At 32.4% G+C, this 16,491-nt stretch overlaps 1 protein-coding gene across 2 annotated transcripts in view; it reads left to right on the top strand.

The window, feature by feature from the left end:
* LOC111704741 (dystrophin) overlaps nucleotides 1–16,491 on the top strand; it is a 67,186-nt gene that overhangs the window by 35,234 nt on the left and 15,461 nt on the right. The window contains exons 16-25 of one of the 2 annotated variants that reach the window (XM_023477077.1): nucleotides 3,110–3,225; nucleotides 5,618–5,690; nucleotides 5,792–5,932; nucleotides 7,528–8,270; nucleotides 8,505–8,572; nucleotides 8,679–9,439; nucleotides 9,653–9,702; nucleotides 10,808–10,891; nucleotides 12,568–12,573; nucleotides 13,210–13,266. In XM_023477077.1, coding sequence (XP_023332845.1) covers nucleotides 3,110–3,225; nucleotides 5,618–5,690; nucleotides 5,792–5,932; nucleotides 7,528–8,270; nucleotides 8,505–8,572; nucleotides 8,679–9,439; nucleotides 9,653–9,702; nucleotides 10,808–10,891; nucleotides 12,568–12,573; nucleotides 13,210–13,266 — 2,099 coding nt within the window. The remainder of the gene's footprint in view (nucleotides 1–3,109; nucleotides 3,226–5,617; nucleotides 5,691–5,791; nucleotides 5,933–7,527; nucleotides 8,271–8,504; nucleotides 8,573–8,678; nucleotides 9,440–9,652; nucleotides 9,703–10,807; nucleotides 10,892–12,567; nucleotides 12,574–13,209; nucleotides 13,267–16,491) is intronic. The other variant, XM_023477085.1, reaches the window with a different exon arrangement.

Here is a 16,491-nt window from a genome sequence, read left to right as displayed (position 1 = left end):
ATCATTCATATTATTACATAACCCACAATCTATGCATTGTTTCTCACAAGAACTATTTTTGCAAAAATGGAGTAGGCTTATCTTCCACTTCAAAGCATTTTCTGATTTTTAATGTATTAGAAGATATTAAATATTTTTTATGAATGACCATAAAAGGGACTGTAAAATCATTTAGAGAGGTCTGAAAAGGTACGGTTCATACTTTTTTTAAGGATTATATGTGAAGTGATAATTAGTATGTGTATAGTTGGGAACTGATAGAGCTGGGAACTTTAGAATGGTGGATATCGGGATTAATGCTTGATCCACTCTTTTTCTTAATCTCCAGATTAAATATTGCTTTTTTGCCTCATGAATTTAATCTCCAGATTAATTAACAGATCGGGATTAAGGATATCACATTCTAAAGTTTTCAGCTCAGAAAAAAATACTTTTACATGTTAATAGTGGTTCACTAATATATGCCGCGCAGATTAAATACGATTTTTTACTTTTCTTGATTATTTGGAAGTTGTGCATAGAATGATTTGCATAGGTTTATGTTCTCATGGTTCTATTTTACAAGGTTTTCCATGGCTTGACTTTAACTAAAGCAATTAGGTTTTCATACAGGACTTGGGAGACAGTTTTCTTACTCTTCTAATCTTCTAGTTGTGTATGTAAATTGGTTTTGTGATGCCATCTCTCTGCTCCCCAGGGACTTGGATTCATTATACTTAACATACTTTCTTGTCTGAAATAGATACATTACAACATGCCGGTTTTTATCAATCTAGTCAGAAATACGCTAGATATCTTTCTCCCCATCCAAGAACTGAGGAAAAATAAGGATCTTTTAGTGGAATCTATAAAGTAAAAGCTGCATTCCATTGTCAACATGAGAAAGACGTTTGTTGTTTATTTTTTAATTTGCTCATTAAACTTGGCGACCGCCTTATTACTGCAGGTTCACATGCTAGGCCTTGCAGAAGTCGGGTCATGTCATTATCTTCACAATATGCAGACTAATTCAAAAGAAGCAAAACAAAACCCTGTACAATGCTGCATCATGTATTGAGAATTCTATCTAGATTCTTTTTATTTGTCTCTCTAACTTAATTTATCTGCCTCAGCTCTCAAGAGATAATTAAGAACTTTGTCACCTTTTCTGTCCAAATAGAATGTGTATTGTTTGATTATAGTACACAAACGAGAGCTCTAAGTAAACATTTTGTTTTTAGATTTAGCATTTTTCAGGATAACTCTTGTATTTAATGTATTTAATGATAACAATGTGATCCACTATAGAGGAATCTAATTTGCTGTTTGGAATGAAATGGAATAAACAATTTTCATAATTGAATGGTGCTATTTATTCAACTATGAACGTAACTGGGTGTTTCTGTAGAGGGGGGGGGGGCACACCGAGTAAAACGTTGTTAACAAGACAGAAAACCCCATGCATAGAAAATTTTCCTAATTTTTTTGTTAAAACAAGTCAATTATCTTAAATTTGATTATCTTTTACATTTTATATTGTTTTATCATTTTTGCTTATTAGTTAGCTTTACCTTAAATTTGACGTTTTCTAGTAAGCTTGAATTTGATGATGGCTATTGCATTTGTACGTTAATAGCTCTTTTAATGAACTATTGACAATTTTTAAGCTCAAATTTAATGATACCTATTGGTCACATGCAAAATTGTTTTAGGTTTATTATCGAATTATATTAACTAGTTAGCTCTAGTTCCCGGCGTTGCCTGTGGAATGAAAAAATAAAATCGAATTAAAAAAATGTTGACAAAAAATACTTCGATTTTTTTAGCCTATGTTACCCACAGGGTACCGGTACCCATGGGTTCCATAAAAAGCTAATATATATATATATATATATATATATATATATATATGTATATCAGCAAAGAGCTTTATTATATAAATAAGCAAATATTTGTTTTATTGTTAGAAAATTAACTTCATTGTACGCTATAACAGCAACTTTTCTATCCTGATGATTACTCAGGTTTCCCTGAGTATATGAATTATTGGCTTGATACAATTTTAAATTTAATTGTTTATTTTACTAGAGGGTTAGCATAGTATAAGAATAGTATAATTAATGACGTTTACGTTACTGCATTAAAAGTTCATTTTATTTGCCGACAACCCACTTCTCTTTATGAACACCCAAGCCTTCTATTTACCTCTTTAGTCTATATCTATTTATCTGTTTACTCTTATATCTTTCTAACTATTTATCTATTTACCTCTTTAGTCTTTATTTATTTATCTGTTTACTCTTCTATCTTTCTATCTATTTATCTATTTACCTCCCTAGTCTTCATCTATTTATCTGTTTACTCTTCTATCTTTCTATCTATTTATCTATTTACCTCTTTAGTCTTCATCTATTTATCTGTTTACTCTTCTATCTTTCTATCTATTTATCTATTTACCTCTTTAGTCTTTATCTATTTATCTGTTTACTCTTCTATCTTTCTTTCTATTTATCTATTTACTCTTCTACCTTTCTTTCTATTTATCTATTTACTCTTCTATCTTTCTATCTATTTATCTATTTACTCTTCTATCTTTCTATCTATTTATCTGTTTACTCTTCTATCTTTCTATCTATTTTTCCATCTGTCTAAATTATTAATGTTTGCCAAGTAATCTTTACCATTTACAATACTGAAACCAGAAACTTGAGTTTATTTTTATAATTAATTCTGGACACAAATAAAAGGGATTTTCAAGATAACTTTTATTACAAGAGTTACACGCCTTATTCCCAATCAGGAAGATAATGTCGATATTTATCTTAAAATTGATCAAATGTACAAATTCCCAAGCCATTTTTTAAGAATCTGCAACTAAAAATAATAATTTTTATATGTATTTAAGATAACATAGACATTATGCATTACAGATTACATAACGATCAAAGATGAAAATCTCCATTGTTTCTGCATGGGGCCGATATTTTAAACTGTAAAATTTGTTTAAACTCAATTAGATTAAATTTAGTTTTCTTTGAGATGAAATTCAAAATGTGTCGGCCATATTGTTTCATGAGTCAGACTAATGCTAAAGATCAGACTTGAGAATATAATTGATGTATATATTTAGATGTTGAGAGTGAACCTGAGTTGAGAAGTATTGTGAGTAAAGTTGAGAAGGTTGAGAAGGAGTACCTGCAGATTCAATCCGCTCTATCCAATCTCAAGGATAGAGTCAACTACCAGGTTAAATATATTAAATCAATATACTTACATCATACTCGGCGTTTACTAATATTTTCAGCCTTTGTTGCTTTCCGTACTACATAAACCCTCATCAGATTCAAAACAAAAGATTTCGCGGATATTTCGGTTTTCATTGGTGCATTTCCAAAAATTTGTAAAATCAATTTTCTTCGAAATCTCGTCCGTCTTACTGTCAGTCTGTCAATATTTCTTATCCGTCTGCTAACTTCTTGTGTTTGTCTGTGGTTATTAATTTTCTGTCTGTGTATATTTTTGTCTGTGTCTAAAGGGTATATGGATTCTATGGATTTAGTAAGGTGAAAAGAATGGTGAGCTGACACGGGATTACTGAGTACAAAGATTTTCCATCTTTTGTTAAGAAAAGTAAAATAAAAGATCCAACTTGAATAAAGATACAAGCTGAAATGTAATAGGATTACCGGACTAAATCTCTATTTATCGCCTTATATTATAGGATAGATAAGGTTCCTTACATTTAGATTAGAAATAAGGTATTCAGTTCATTCTTTCATACTTTAATGGTGAGTTGTTTCAGTTCAGGAAACTCCGGAGCGTTTACAACGATTCACGACGCTAACCTGGAAACCTTACTTTGGCAATAATTTACAAGATTACGTCGTTGTTCTGGCTTCAAAAGTGCTTATTTTTGATAATGTCTCCATTGTTTCTGGAGGAAGAAATGTGTGCAAGTAACTTTTTCTAGATTAAACACAACATGCCACTCCTTTGATTGAGGGTCACTTGAAATTACGTTTACGGTCACTTTAAAGGGATTGTTTACAAATTTTAGTAGGTAATCTAATCATTCTTTGTTTAGTATCTGCGTAAATATTTCTGAATTTATCTTTGAATTTGGTTCAAGCGTTTCTCAATTTAAAGGAATTGAGTCTTTGCAACAAACTGTGATTTTCTAATCCCTATATCTTTAGATTCCAATGTAGTAGACCTTTGATATTTCAAACAATGACTTCTGTTAGATCAAATAACATAAGTTTGAAATATCAAAGGTTTACGACATTGGGTTTCAAAGATATAGGGATAAGAAAATCAGAGTTTGTGGCAAAGAATCAACTCCTTTGTAAAAATATATTTTCAAAGAAATAAAACATGCTTTCATTTTAATAGATTTATGTGTGATTTGTGGATAGATGCATTAAGGGTATCTTGGATAGATTCATGATGGCTATCTTGGATAGATTCATGGTGGATATCTTGGGTAAATTCATGATGGATATCTTGGATATATTCATGATGGATATCTTGGATAGATTCATGGTGGATATCTTGAGTAGATTCATGAAGAATATCTTGGATAGATTCATGATGGATATCTTGGATAGATTCATGGTGGATATCTTGGATAGATTCATGGTGGATATCTTGGATAGATTCATGGTGGATATCTTGGATTGATTTATGGTGGATATCTTGGATAGATTCATGGTGGATATCTTGGATAGATTCATGAAGGATATCTTGAGTAGATTCATGAAGAATATCTTGGATAGATTCATGATGGCCGGAAATCTTGGGTAGATTCATGATGGATATCTTGTATAGATTCATGGTGGATATCTTGGATAGATTCATGGTGGATATCTTTGATAGATTCATGGTGGATATCTTGGATAGATTCATGATGGATATCTTGGATAGATTCATGGTGGATATCTTGGATAGATTCATAATGTATATCTTGGATATATTCGTGATGGATATCGTAGATAGATTCATGATGGATATCTTGGGTAGATTAATGATGGATATCTTGGATAGATTCATGGTGGATATCTTGGATAGATTCATGATGGCCGGAAATCTTGGGTAGATTCATGATGGATATCTTGTATAGATTCATTACGGATATCTTGGATAAATTTACGATGGATATTTTGGATATATATATTATATAAGATAAATGTCGAGGATTTTAACTCATGATGAATATCGTGGATTAATTAATGTTAGATATTGTTGTTAGATTTACGATGGATATCCTTTATGAATCTATTAAAGATGTTTATCCATAAATATAGCTACGAGCCTACAATGTACACTGTGAACTCTTAATTTTTCTTAACATTTTAAACCCTAGAATATGATAAGAACCAGTGGTAGCAGTTATGATGTATTTGCCTCGAGAGACTTGAAAATATGATAAATTTAACCTCTTTAAGTTTTCTTTTAGAAAACATTTTCCTTAAGATAAGAAGCAATTTAAGATAAATGTAGCTTAATATGGCTACAAATAGGTAGAAATGTTGGTTTTTGGTGAAGACTAGATTGTATGAAAAGTAGGGGGGGAAGGATTTCATTAAACCTCGTGAATTAAATGAAAATTGTAGTAAACATTTTATTTTCTTGTGTTAAGACTGAGAAAGATTGTTTCTACGGTCTGGCGGAGCAGTTAAACAAGATTCTAAACAACTTAAAATCATTCCTAGGAACATAAATATATTCGTAAAACTTTTAATCTAGAAAAATAAAACCTACAGAGAAACATTTAGGTAGAATATTTTGTGAATATGTTAATGGTTTTCAATAGTTGAAACCGAGTCGTGGGATTTCTTGAATCTGGAGGACGGATTGAAAACTAGAGTTGAGGGGAAGAATAAGGTTTTGGAATCCGTAGGAGTTAAACTGGAGGAACTAGATGCAATAGGTGGCAGCCTTAATCAGCATACTGGTAAGTTTACATTAACCTTACCCAGAATACTGTTAAGTTTACATTAACCTTACCCAGCATACTGGTAATTATATGTTACCTTACCCAGCATACTGGTAAGTTTACATCAATATTAACCCGTATACTGGTAACTTTTAATTAACCTTACCCAGAATACTGTTAGTTTACATTAGCCTTACCCAGCATACTGGTACTTTAAAATAACCTTAGCCAGCATACCGGTATTTTTAAATTAACCTTACTCAGCATACTGGTAAGTTTACATTAACCTTACCCAGATTACTGGTAAGGTTACATTAACCTTACCCAGATTACTGGTAAGGTTACATTAACTATCCCAGTACACTGGTAAGTTTACAGTAACCTTACCCAGCATACTGTAAAGTTTACATTTACCTTACCCTGCATACTGGTAAGTTTACATTAACCTTACCCAGCATACTGTTAAGTTTACATTAACCTTTCCCAGCATACTGATAAGTTTACAGTAACCTTACCCAGCATACTGGTAAATTTACATTAACCTTACCCAGCATACTGGTAAATTTACATTAACCTTACCCAGCATACTGGTAAATTTACATTAACCTTACCCAGCATACTGGTAAGTTTACAGTAACCTAACCCAACATACTGGTAAGTTTACATTAACCTTACCCAGCATACTGGTAAGTTTACAGTATATGCACAATTTCATAGTTATTTTAACTTCTTTTAACACAATAAGAAGAAAACTTTGTAAAGTAGTGAAGTTTGCTGTGAATTATATTTTATTCTTTGAAATTGCGTTTAATCTTTTAAAGATATTTAAAAACAAAACTTATCGGATGAAAGTTTTTAATATGCATTAAAAACAAGAATTGCTTTTAAAACAATCCAAACTGCGAAGCATAAAATATCCCTTCGGTCCCCAGGCTCCGTGTAAACTCCCCTAACCGGAGACAAGCGTTAGGTCCCGGTTAGAGGGGAATTTACCGAACCTTGAATTTAACTGTTTCTTAATACATACAACAGTTCACATCATATATCGTACTTTCATTACATCATAAAACAACAAACAAATCTTTTTCTGATTAAAATAACAGAAATTCGTGTTTTTAATAATGAGAAATACGTTTTTTGATTTATTTTTCTACCTTTGAGCATTTTCTGACTGCATTCTTGTTAAATCTGGTAAAACTTCTTTTATTTAATATTTGGTTCAGTTCTTTGCAATAATCTCCGGGTATATGCTGGAACTGGTTTTCCGATATCAAATCAATATTGTTGCGTGCCTTTTAGAGGGCGAATTATCAGACTTGGTCAACATTTTATATAAACCTAGAAATATTACGTGAAGTTAATTCTAGTCTTTGCACTAGGTTGTCACGGAGGGATACTATTCTTCACAATGATTTACTTTTTAAATGGATTGTAAAATTTTGTGAAATTCCTTATTTTCAAAATCATTACAGACAACTGAACAATCCCTTTAAGCACATTTCCCTTTAGGAACAGTTAACTTTTCAAGATTATATTGTTTTTGGCACACTGTCCTCTAATCAATGGCTTTCGCTTTATTGTGAATTTAGACGGATTAAACTCTTTTAATTCAGTTTCCGAGCCTGAGAACACAGTGAAGCGAGATTTGTATCAGCTCTGGGAAACCTTCAGATCGGTGGAATCTCATTTCTCCAGTCTTCTCTCCAAGTTTAACTCTCCTCGTGAGAACAAGGGTGAACCTAAACCTGATGAAACCTGTGTGAACCAAGTAGAAACTATCTGTGATACTGAGGAGCTGAGTACGGAGAACTTGAGAGTAGATACAGTAAATCTTGAACCTGAACATTACGAGGAGTGCACCATCACCACTACCCTAACTCTACCCCAACCTACAGTTCAGAAATCGGAAATATTTATTACAATGAAAACCTTGACGAGAATCGACAGCTCCGAGCCTAAACCAGAAAGAGAACTCTCCGACCTGGAGCGAAACCTGGCTTCATGCCAGGAGTTTCTCAACCAACCAGTTTTCTTGCAGGATAACTCAGACATGGAAGACGATGTTTCAAGGATAATTTCCTGTCTTCAACTCCTCTCAAACGCGTTCGTTCCTGCAAGCTTGACAGAGGAGGAATCTTCTCAAGTGTTGGATCAGCTCCTGGAGGTTAAAAAGAATCTGCGAAGTAGAGAACGGACTGTAAAAAGTATGATAGAGTCCCTAAACCAGCTGCGGGAGGAGATATCCGGCCTCACCCTCTGGATGAAGGAGGTTCATATATTTCTAGAGGCTGAAGAGGCTGCTTTCGGAGACCTGGAGACTTTAGAGGCGCAGTTAAAAGAATCGAATGCACTGCAGGTAATTAGGATATTTCTTGACAAGCTATGTTGGAAGGTTATTTAGTAAAATATGCTCTGCCTGAGCTGTGATGGATTGATTTGTCCGGAGAAGTTGTGACGGAACGTTTTTTAAAATCCTTCAGCTGAAAACCTGACACGTGGGACACCTTAATGTTCTCGCATCTAAAGCTAGTTAGGTTGAGGTTAGATTCTAACTCGTTAATTTCCAGTCTTCAATTTCTTTCTGTTACAGGAGGACATAACGACGCTGCAACCCAACCTTGGAAATATTAAGGAGATCGGAGAAACACTTCTCAAAAGGGAGGAATTAAAAATTTAAAATTTCTTCAAACAAATAATGAGAAGTAAACTTGAAAATTCTTTAATTTCAATTTAATTCATTGTCAATTTTTTTTATCCTCGTTAGAACGAACCCGAACCACGAGTTCCGAGCTGTACTGGAGTCAGAGATATCTGAGGTCAGTAATACCTGGAGTTCTACTGTAAGGTCGGCAAAAGCTCAGAACCTGAAGTTGAAGACTGCATATGATAAGAGTAGAGAAGTATTGGAGCTGATGAACGAGATTAACAAGTTCCTGGATCTGCTGGAGCTGGAGCTGCCCAGGGAAGGAGTCGTTACAGAAGCACCAGAGCTCTCTCAACGAACTTACAAGCTGTTGCAGCTGAGAGATAGGACGGATAGGAAGAGTTGTGTTCTGGATAGATTATCCAGTACTGTCAGTGAACTGATAGAAAGTGAGGGTGAGGGAAGTGAGAAAAAAGTTTCCGAACTCGGAGCTAAGTTAAGTGAGGTTCAAACTCGTTGGAGTTGTATAACAAACCCAGTAACGGAACAGTATACTAGGATGAAGGAAGCTACGTCTGACTATGGGGAGTTTAAGACTCTAGTAGCCCAGGAGTCGGACTGGTTGGACAGGTTGGAGAAAAAACTCCGACGCTCTAGTAAGTGTGCAGCAGACGCTGAGGAGATATCTGAGGAACTAGACGACCTAGAGAACTGTCTTCATAATCATCCAACTGATCGAATACAGAGATTGAAACTTCTCTCTAGTTCGCTCTCGGAGAAGGATGTTTTGATATCTCCAGTTCAAACAGAAACAGGCAGATTAGAGAAGCGTTGGCAATCTTTAGAGAGGCAAGCTAAATCTAGGATAAAAAGTCTTGAAGGTAATTTTTAGGAAATAATTTCTATTTTATTATGTCTTAAACTCTCTAGATTGTGAGAAGTCAATTATTTTCTATTTGAAAACCAGATATTTAACATTAGTTGACCAATCTCCCTTTTATCTGTATCCCTCTGAGAACCACTGGATATTAACTCAGTTGCCCTTTTTATCTCCTGGGGGGTAAATTACATTTTTATTTGAAATACATTTCCAGAGTGCATCACGGAGGCACAGGAGTGGGAGTGTAAAATATTAGGAGTTCAGGTAATAATTCTTCTTATATAAGTAACCATATTGTATATTGTTCAGAACTAGTTAACGTACTGTACAATGTTCAAGATTAATACTTCTTCTTATATAAGTAACCATATTTTATATTGTTCAGGACTGGTTAAAATATTTTACAATGTTCAAGATTATATTGTATATTGTTCAGAACTAGTTAACATATTGTACAATGTTCAAGATTAATACTTCTTCTTATATAAGTAACCATATTTTATATTGTTCAGGACTGGTTAAAATATTGTACAATGTTCAAGATTAATACTTCTTCTTATATAAGTAACCATATTTTATATTGTTCAGGACTGGTTAAAATATTGTACAATGTTCAAGATTAATACTTCTTCTTATATGAGTAACCATATTTTATATTGTTCAGGACTGGTTAACATATTGTACAATGTTCAAGATTAAAACTTCATATATAAGTAACCATATTGTATATTGTTCAGGACTGGTTAACATATTGTACAATGTTTAGAACTGGTTACCATATTTTATAATGTTCAGAACTGGTTAACATATTGTATAATGTTCAGGACTGGTTACCATATTGTATAATGTTTAGAACTGGTTACCATATTGTATAATGTTTAGAACTGGTTACCATATTGTATAATGTTCAGGACTGGTTAACATACTGTATAATGTTCAGTTCTGGTCATATTGTATAATGTTCAGGACTGGTTACCATATCGTATAATGTTCAGGTCTGGTTACCATATTGTATAATTTTCAGGACTGGTTACCATATTTTATAATGTTCAGGACTGGTTACCATATTGTATAATGTTTAGGACTGGTTACCATATTGTATAATGTTCAGGACTGGTTAACATATTGTATAATGTTCAGTTCTGATCATATTGTATAATGTTTAGAACTGGTTACCATATTGTATAATGTTCAGGACTGGTTACCATATTGTACAATGTTCAGGACTGGTTACCATATTGTATAATGTTTAGGACTGGTTACCATATTGTATAATGTTTAGGACTGGTTACCATATTGTATAATGTTTAGGACTGGTTACCATATTGTATAATGTTTAGAACGGGTTACCATATTGTATAATGTTCAGGACTGGTTAACTGAGAAAGATATTCTTCTGACCTCCCATCTTGAACATGAACTAACCGTTGACGATCTCCAGGACGAAACTCAGGTATATTTTCGTCAAAACATATCCGAACAGATTTGAGACATACATTAGTAGAATCACAGAATTGTTTCTGATTTGGAACACTGTACCTTTTGGATAAACCTACGATAATCAAAGAAAGTATTAATGGAACTGGCATCTGTTTTTAAAAAAAGCCTTGGAATGGATAAAAAATAAAGATCAAAAATAGTTTCTGAACAAATTTATTTTTTGAGCATCTCATCCCCTCGCCGGTTCCAGAAGAACTGAATTGTTTACATTTCTACCAAACTGCAGTACATTTTTTAGTAAATAAAGTTATAAATTTTCATGGGAGTGTTCCTGTAGTCAACCTAAAATTCAAATAATTGTTCCAATCAAAAATATTTAGTACATAAGCTTCCCTTTTATTTAAATGTTTGAATAAATATGTCGGAAAAGCTTTTCCTTGAAATTTTGCAGCTTTTGAATTAGTCCGTCACATGAAAACAGAACAATTTTAAATGTCATATTTTTCTCAATCCCTTGGATTAGTAAAGACATTTTTAGAATGTTAATTATCAGTTCAGAGCTGTGTAAAATAGTAACAAATTTCTTTTCATTTTCAACAATTTTTTAATTTTTATTTATTTAATTTTGGGCTGAAGTTGATCAGAGATGAATAGTTTTGTAAATAATTTACTTACAAAAGTGAAAAGTTTGTACAGTTATCCCCAGAGTAAACTGGAATGTAATGACGACCTTAACATATTAGGTTAATTTTTGTGTAAGAAACTGTCTACACAATTTAAACGTAATTTCAAGTAATCTTGAATTTTAAGAATCCGATTCAATAAGGTACCTTTAACTATTATCTGTACAAAAATGATTGAGACATCCTTGTTTTTCCGATCGGAAAATTTATAATTTCAATTGTGGCTGTTCTATGTAAGTGACAAGAAGATATATGGATCATAGACAAGGAAGGAATTTGACAGAATTGGTCTCTTTTAATATATGTAGAAACGATATCTTCTTCATAGTTGCTCAGATAAAAGTTGAAAGTGCACCGTTGTGAATCGGACAAGTTACTCATTAACTAAAGATTATACATTATACTTGATATCACAGTTCCTTTACGTAACCATTACTTAACTTATGTAACATGAAAAGGTCGTCTTTTTATTCCAGAGTATTCAGACATTCAATGTTTTTATATTCGTTTTATGCCTATATCCTTGCATGGCTTTAAATATTTTTATAACAAGGCGGGATATTCACACTTTTCAAATTAAACATGGTTTTAAGGAAATGTTCACTTATTTTAAAATATGTTCATAATAACATTTTTTTTGGAATTAGGGCGCCATGACATTTTGAAAAACTCCTGTAAGACAAGTTTTATAAACATTAAATATTGATGAAACATCTCATAAATATTTTTGAGTGGTAAAACAGGCTTAGTTACGATCCTAAGTTTGAAACTTTTGGTATTATGTTAATTTTTCAAAATAGGTGAACAATCCTTTTAACGTTCAATCTACCAAAACAATTTTGCAATTCATTTTTTTATTGAAAATTTGCACGAAATGTTGTAAAATTGTGGAATTAAACAAAGGCATAAAAGCGTCAATATCCTCGCCAATGCTAGTTTTTATTTGCTAAACTAATAAGAATTTGTTTTGATCCTTTTTGGCTGAAATCATCTCTGTGGTGTTTAGAAGGAGGTAAGCGGATGCTTTTATTTACAATTAATGCATGCAAAAATATTTGATAAGAATCCTGCATGAGTTATTACAGTCTACTGCAGGGCGGATTCAGAGGAAGAATACTATTTTGGATTTTGAACAGGATTTCGTCTTGTATCCTAAAAACCTGATTTTGACGTTTGTCCTGATGTAAAATAAATATAAAAAACATATTTTGGTAACCAAAGGATTCTCTTAGTGTAACATTTAGTGCTTGCCCGGCCGTGGAATTTTAAAAACGTATTGGGAAAAAATTTCGAATTAAAAAATCGAATTTTGAATTAGCCTATGTTAACACTGGGACCTGGGTACTCATGGGTTCCATATAAAAATTCAGCCAATTTTTTAGCCGTTTATATAAAGATATAAATATAAATATATATAAATATTATCACAGAGCTTTATTATACAACAAGATTGAAGTTCCAACATTTTATAAAATTCACCCATCAGCAGTATTTTACGATTTCACTCAGTATTTTATGCTCGAATCCACCCCCTCCAGTGCATCTAGATTATTCATGTAGGATTCTACTGTTTTTATTTACATTTTTATTATTTTTCGGAATTCTGAGCTTGTGCAAAGTTTTGAGATTGATTTTAAATTTATTTCAGCGAATGCTGCGGGAATTCGAGGATAAGGAAAATATTCTTGCTGAGATGGACGAACAGGTTATTTTATTTTCTTTATAAAACCAGCTTTTCTTAAATTCATCACATTCCTTTATGGGATATTCATTTAGTGTGCTTTTATGATTTTGATGCTAATTGAGTTTAAAGTATAGGTTTCATTCAGTTTGAGAATATTCGCTTCGAAATTGTTTTGTGGAAGTAGGATCTCTCTAAAAGTTTGATTTGATAAACGACAAAATGTGCATTTTAAATAGATTTAACGACAAAATGTGCATTTTAAATAGATTTGACGACAAAATGTGCATTTTAAATAGATTTAACGACAAAATGTGCATTTTAAATAGATTTAACGACAAAATGTGCATTTTAAATAGATTTGACGACAAAATGTGCATTCTAAATAGATTCAACGACAAAATGTGCATTTTAGATAGATTTAACGACAAGATGTGCATTTAAATAGATTTAACTACAAAATGTGCATTTTAAATAGATATAACGACAAAATGTGCATTCTAAATAGATATAACGACAAAATGTGCATTCAAAACAGACATAGCGACAATATTTTTTTTCCGAAAGGTGATCTACCTTCTTTTCATATATTGACTGTTGAGACAGTTTTGAAGATATCTGATATATGGAAATCAGAACGAAATCTTTGTAGGTTTCCGGTCAGTTTGAAGGCACAATTATAGACCACATTTAAAAATGCCAGTCAAACTGTAAAATTATGACGAGAACAGAATGAGTCAAGAAGACATCATGTCATATTCACATACTATACGCACTATACGGTATCTTAAAGGGACTGTTAGTGTAATTTCAAAAGCCCCTCCACGCAAAGATGGCAAAGCCCAATTTACATCAGTACCCTTAAAAGTTTGATCAATTATGAATTAGATATCCATGTGAAACAGAATATTTATGATTGTGGTTTTTCTAAGAAAGTTACTCAAGCATTTCTACTGCCAAAAAAAATACATAGGAATTATCAGAATTAAAAACTTCAAACCTAGAAAAACGACAATAATTTCCACATTTTTGATCAGATAAAGGTTTCGAGGGTACCTTTGTGAATCGGGTTTTGCCATCATTGCATGGAAGGTTACTTGAATTCATCTTTACAGTCCATTATTGCCAACAAAGATTTTATTTTTATAAAACATTTTTGTGTTTATTCTGCTTAATTCTCTCTAGGAGTAGTCTCCATTTTACTGTTGAGTGCAATAACATTAAAATGTGTTTAATCTGAAAATCCTGGAATAGCATTCTGTAAATTAACTAATTTCAGGTTTAACACTTTACAACCCAGCTCATTTCCATCCAATCTATTTACTTTATTGAGCAATAGAACTTTATAGAATTTGTCTCTATATCCTTTATACTGCGCATAGAGGACAAGGAATCTGGATTTATTTCATTTTTACTCAACAAAGTGATTGAGTTTTTGCCACAAACTCAAATTTTCTAATCCCTTTATCTTTGCATCCTAATGGTGTAAACCGAATAAGTTTCGCAATTAGACTACTTGATCTAACATAATTCATAATTTTAAATATCAAAGGTCTACTATATCGGGTTGCTAAGATGAAGGGGAAAAAGTTAGGAGTTTGAGGCAAAAACTCATTTCCTTTTAAAAGATTTTTTTTTACTGTAAAAATCAGAATTGGTTAAAAGTGTTCTCTATCTGTCGAATACACAACTTCAAAGTAGGAAATATATTTCGATTCATCAGTCCTAGGGCAGATTTGACCAATAATAATATAGAAATTAGGGTACAGTGAAATTAAATAAATCTTTTTTTCTTTTCCTATCATCATTTTTTTTTTGTAAAATTCAATTCTAAGAACAATTTAGAAAAGGCGTTTTTTGATTGGAAAACATCTTGATACCCAATTTGGACTTTTATGTACCGCATTTTTCATGAAATTTACGAAAATCCAGAAACTGTAACTTTGTCAATTTTCTAACTACAGAAATTTAATTTACCAAAAAATAACCACAAATACCACTTTAGTGGGGGCGGAAGCCATAAAAAATGTAGTTTGTTCAGAAACGAATGAATTATGAACACAGTTTTGTTCTATATTTTTATCAAATTTTCGAATATCTTGGTCTTTACAATAGTGTGTAATAAAATCCGCCCTAGACTTATGAATGTTTTAAACTTGGGCATTATCTCTCTATGTTGGAGCCTAGATGTAATGAATCCATTCCTGAGCCAGCAATTAAAAAAATTCGGGAAAATGCAGCTGAAGTCTAAACTATCGTTGGTCCTTATTTACGGCTTGGCTTTCGGATTCAAGCAGCATCTTATTTTCCAAAGAGCTGAGTTCAAAAAAACTGGTTTTATATTCGCAAGGCCACAACCTTATAAGATCTTGTTTCATTGACCAGTGGAGGCATCCATGAACCAGTATTTACATGTAGTCTCTCCAATGAAGAACTCACAAACATTCTTTAAAAGCCATATGTAGGTCCAGATTATAAAATTCATATACAGAGTACTATATTTTTAGTTCAACAAGTGACTGATGCAGCTTAGGCTGTTCTTGGACAAGAGGCCTGAGCTAGCTGTTTAAAAACTTTGGCTCGAGCCATAATTCCTTAAACCTAACTTTAAGACCCAATTCTGAAGACAGCTTGTATAACATGGTTGACAGCTGCAAGATCGTTGGCTTGATTTAAGGAGTTAGGCCCAATATAAAATAAAACCGACCTTGGTTGGTTTTAGTTGAGAATGCGCAAATTCCTGCCATGAAAATCAACCAAAAAGAATATAAAACCGGTTTTTTTGAACTCAGCTCTTTGAAAAATAAGATGCTGCTTGAATCCAAAAGTCAAGCCGTAAATAAGGACCAACGACAGCTTAGACTTGAGCTGTATTTGCCCGAATTTTTTAAATTCGGGAACATACATAAAAGTCCAAATTTGGTAATCAAGATGTCTTCCAATCAAAAAACGCCTTTTCTAAATTGTTCTTAAAATTAAATTTGACATAAGAAAAAAGATGATAGGAAGCGATTTTATGATATTTATATGTTTCATACCATTTTCACTGTACCCTAATAGATATTTAATAAGCATTTGTTACAACATTTTTAAAATTAAAATACTAAGTATTTTTGAGAAAAGAAATTAAAATAATTATAGGTCAACCTTAAGAATGAGAAGCTAGTTTTGAACTGCTTAATGAAACTAGATATTAAAGAAGGATGGTGGGAGTTACGAAACATGAATGGTTGACCGACAGATCTAAAG

The sequence above is a fragment of the Eurytemora carolleeae genome, unplaced genomic scaffold (assembly GCF_000591075.1).
Source record: "Eurytemora carolleeae unplaced genomic scaffold, Eaff_2.0 scaffold2, whole genome shotgun sequence".
In the NCBI taxonomy this organism is placed as follows: domain Eukaryota; kingdom Metazoa; phylum Arthropoda; class Copepoda; order Calanoida; family Temoridae; genus Eurytemora; species Eurytemora carolleeae.
Note: the sequence above shows the minus strand (reverse complement) of the source record. Positions and strands in the feature narration are given on the sequence as shown.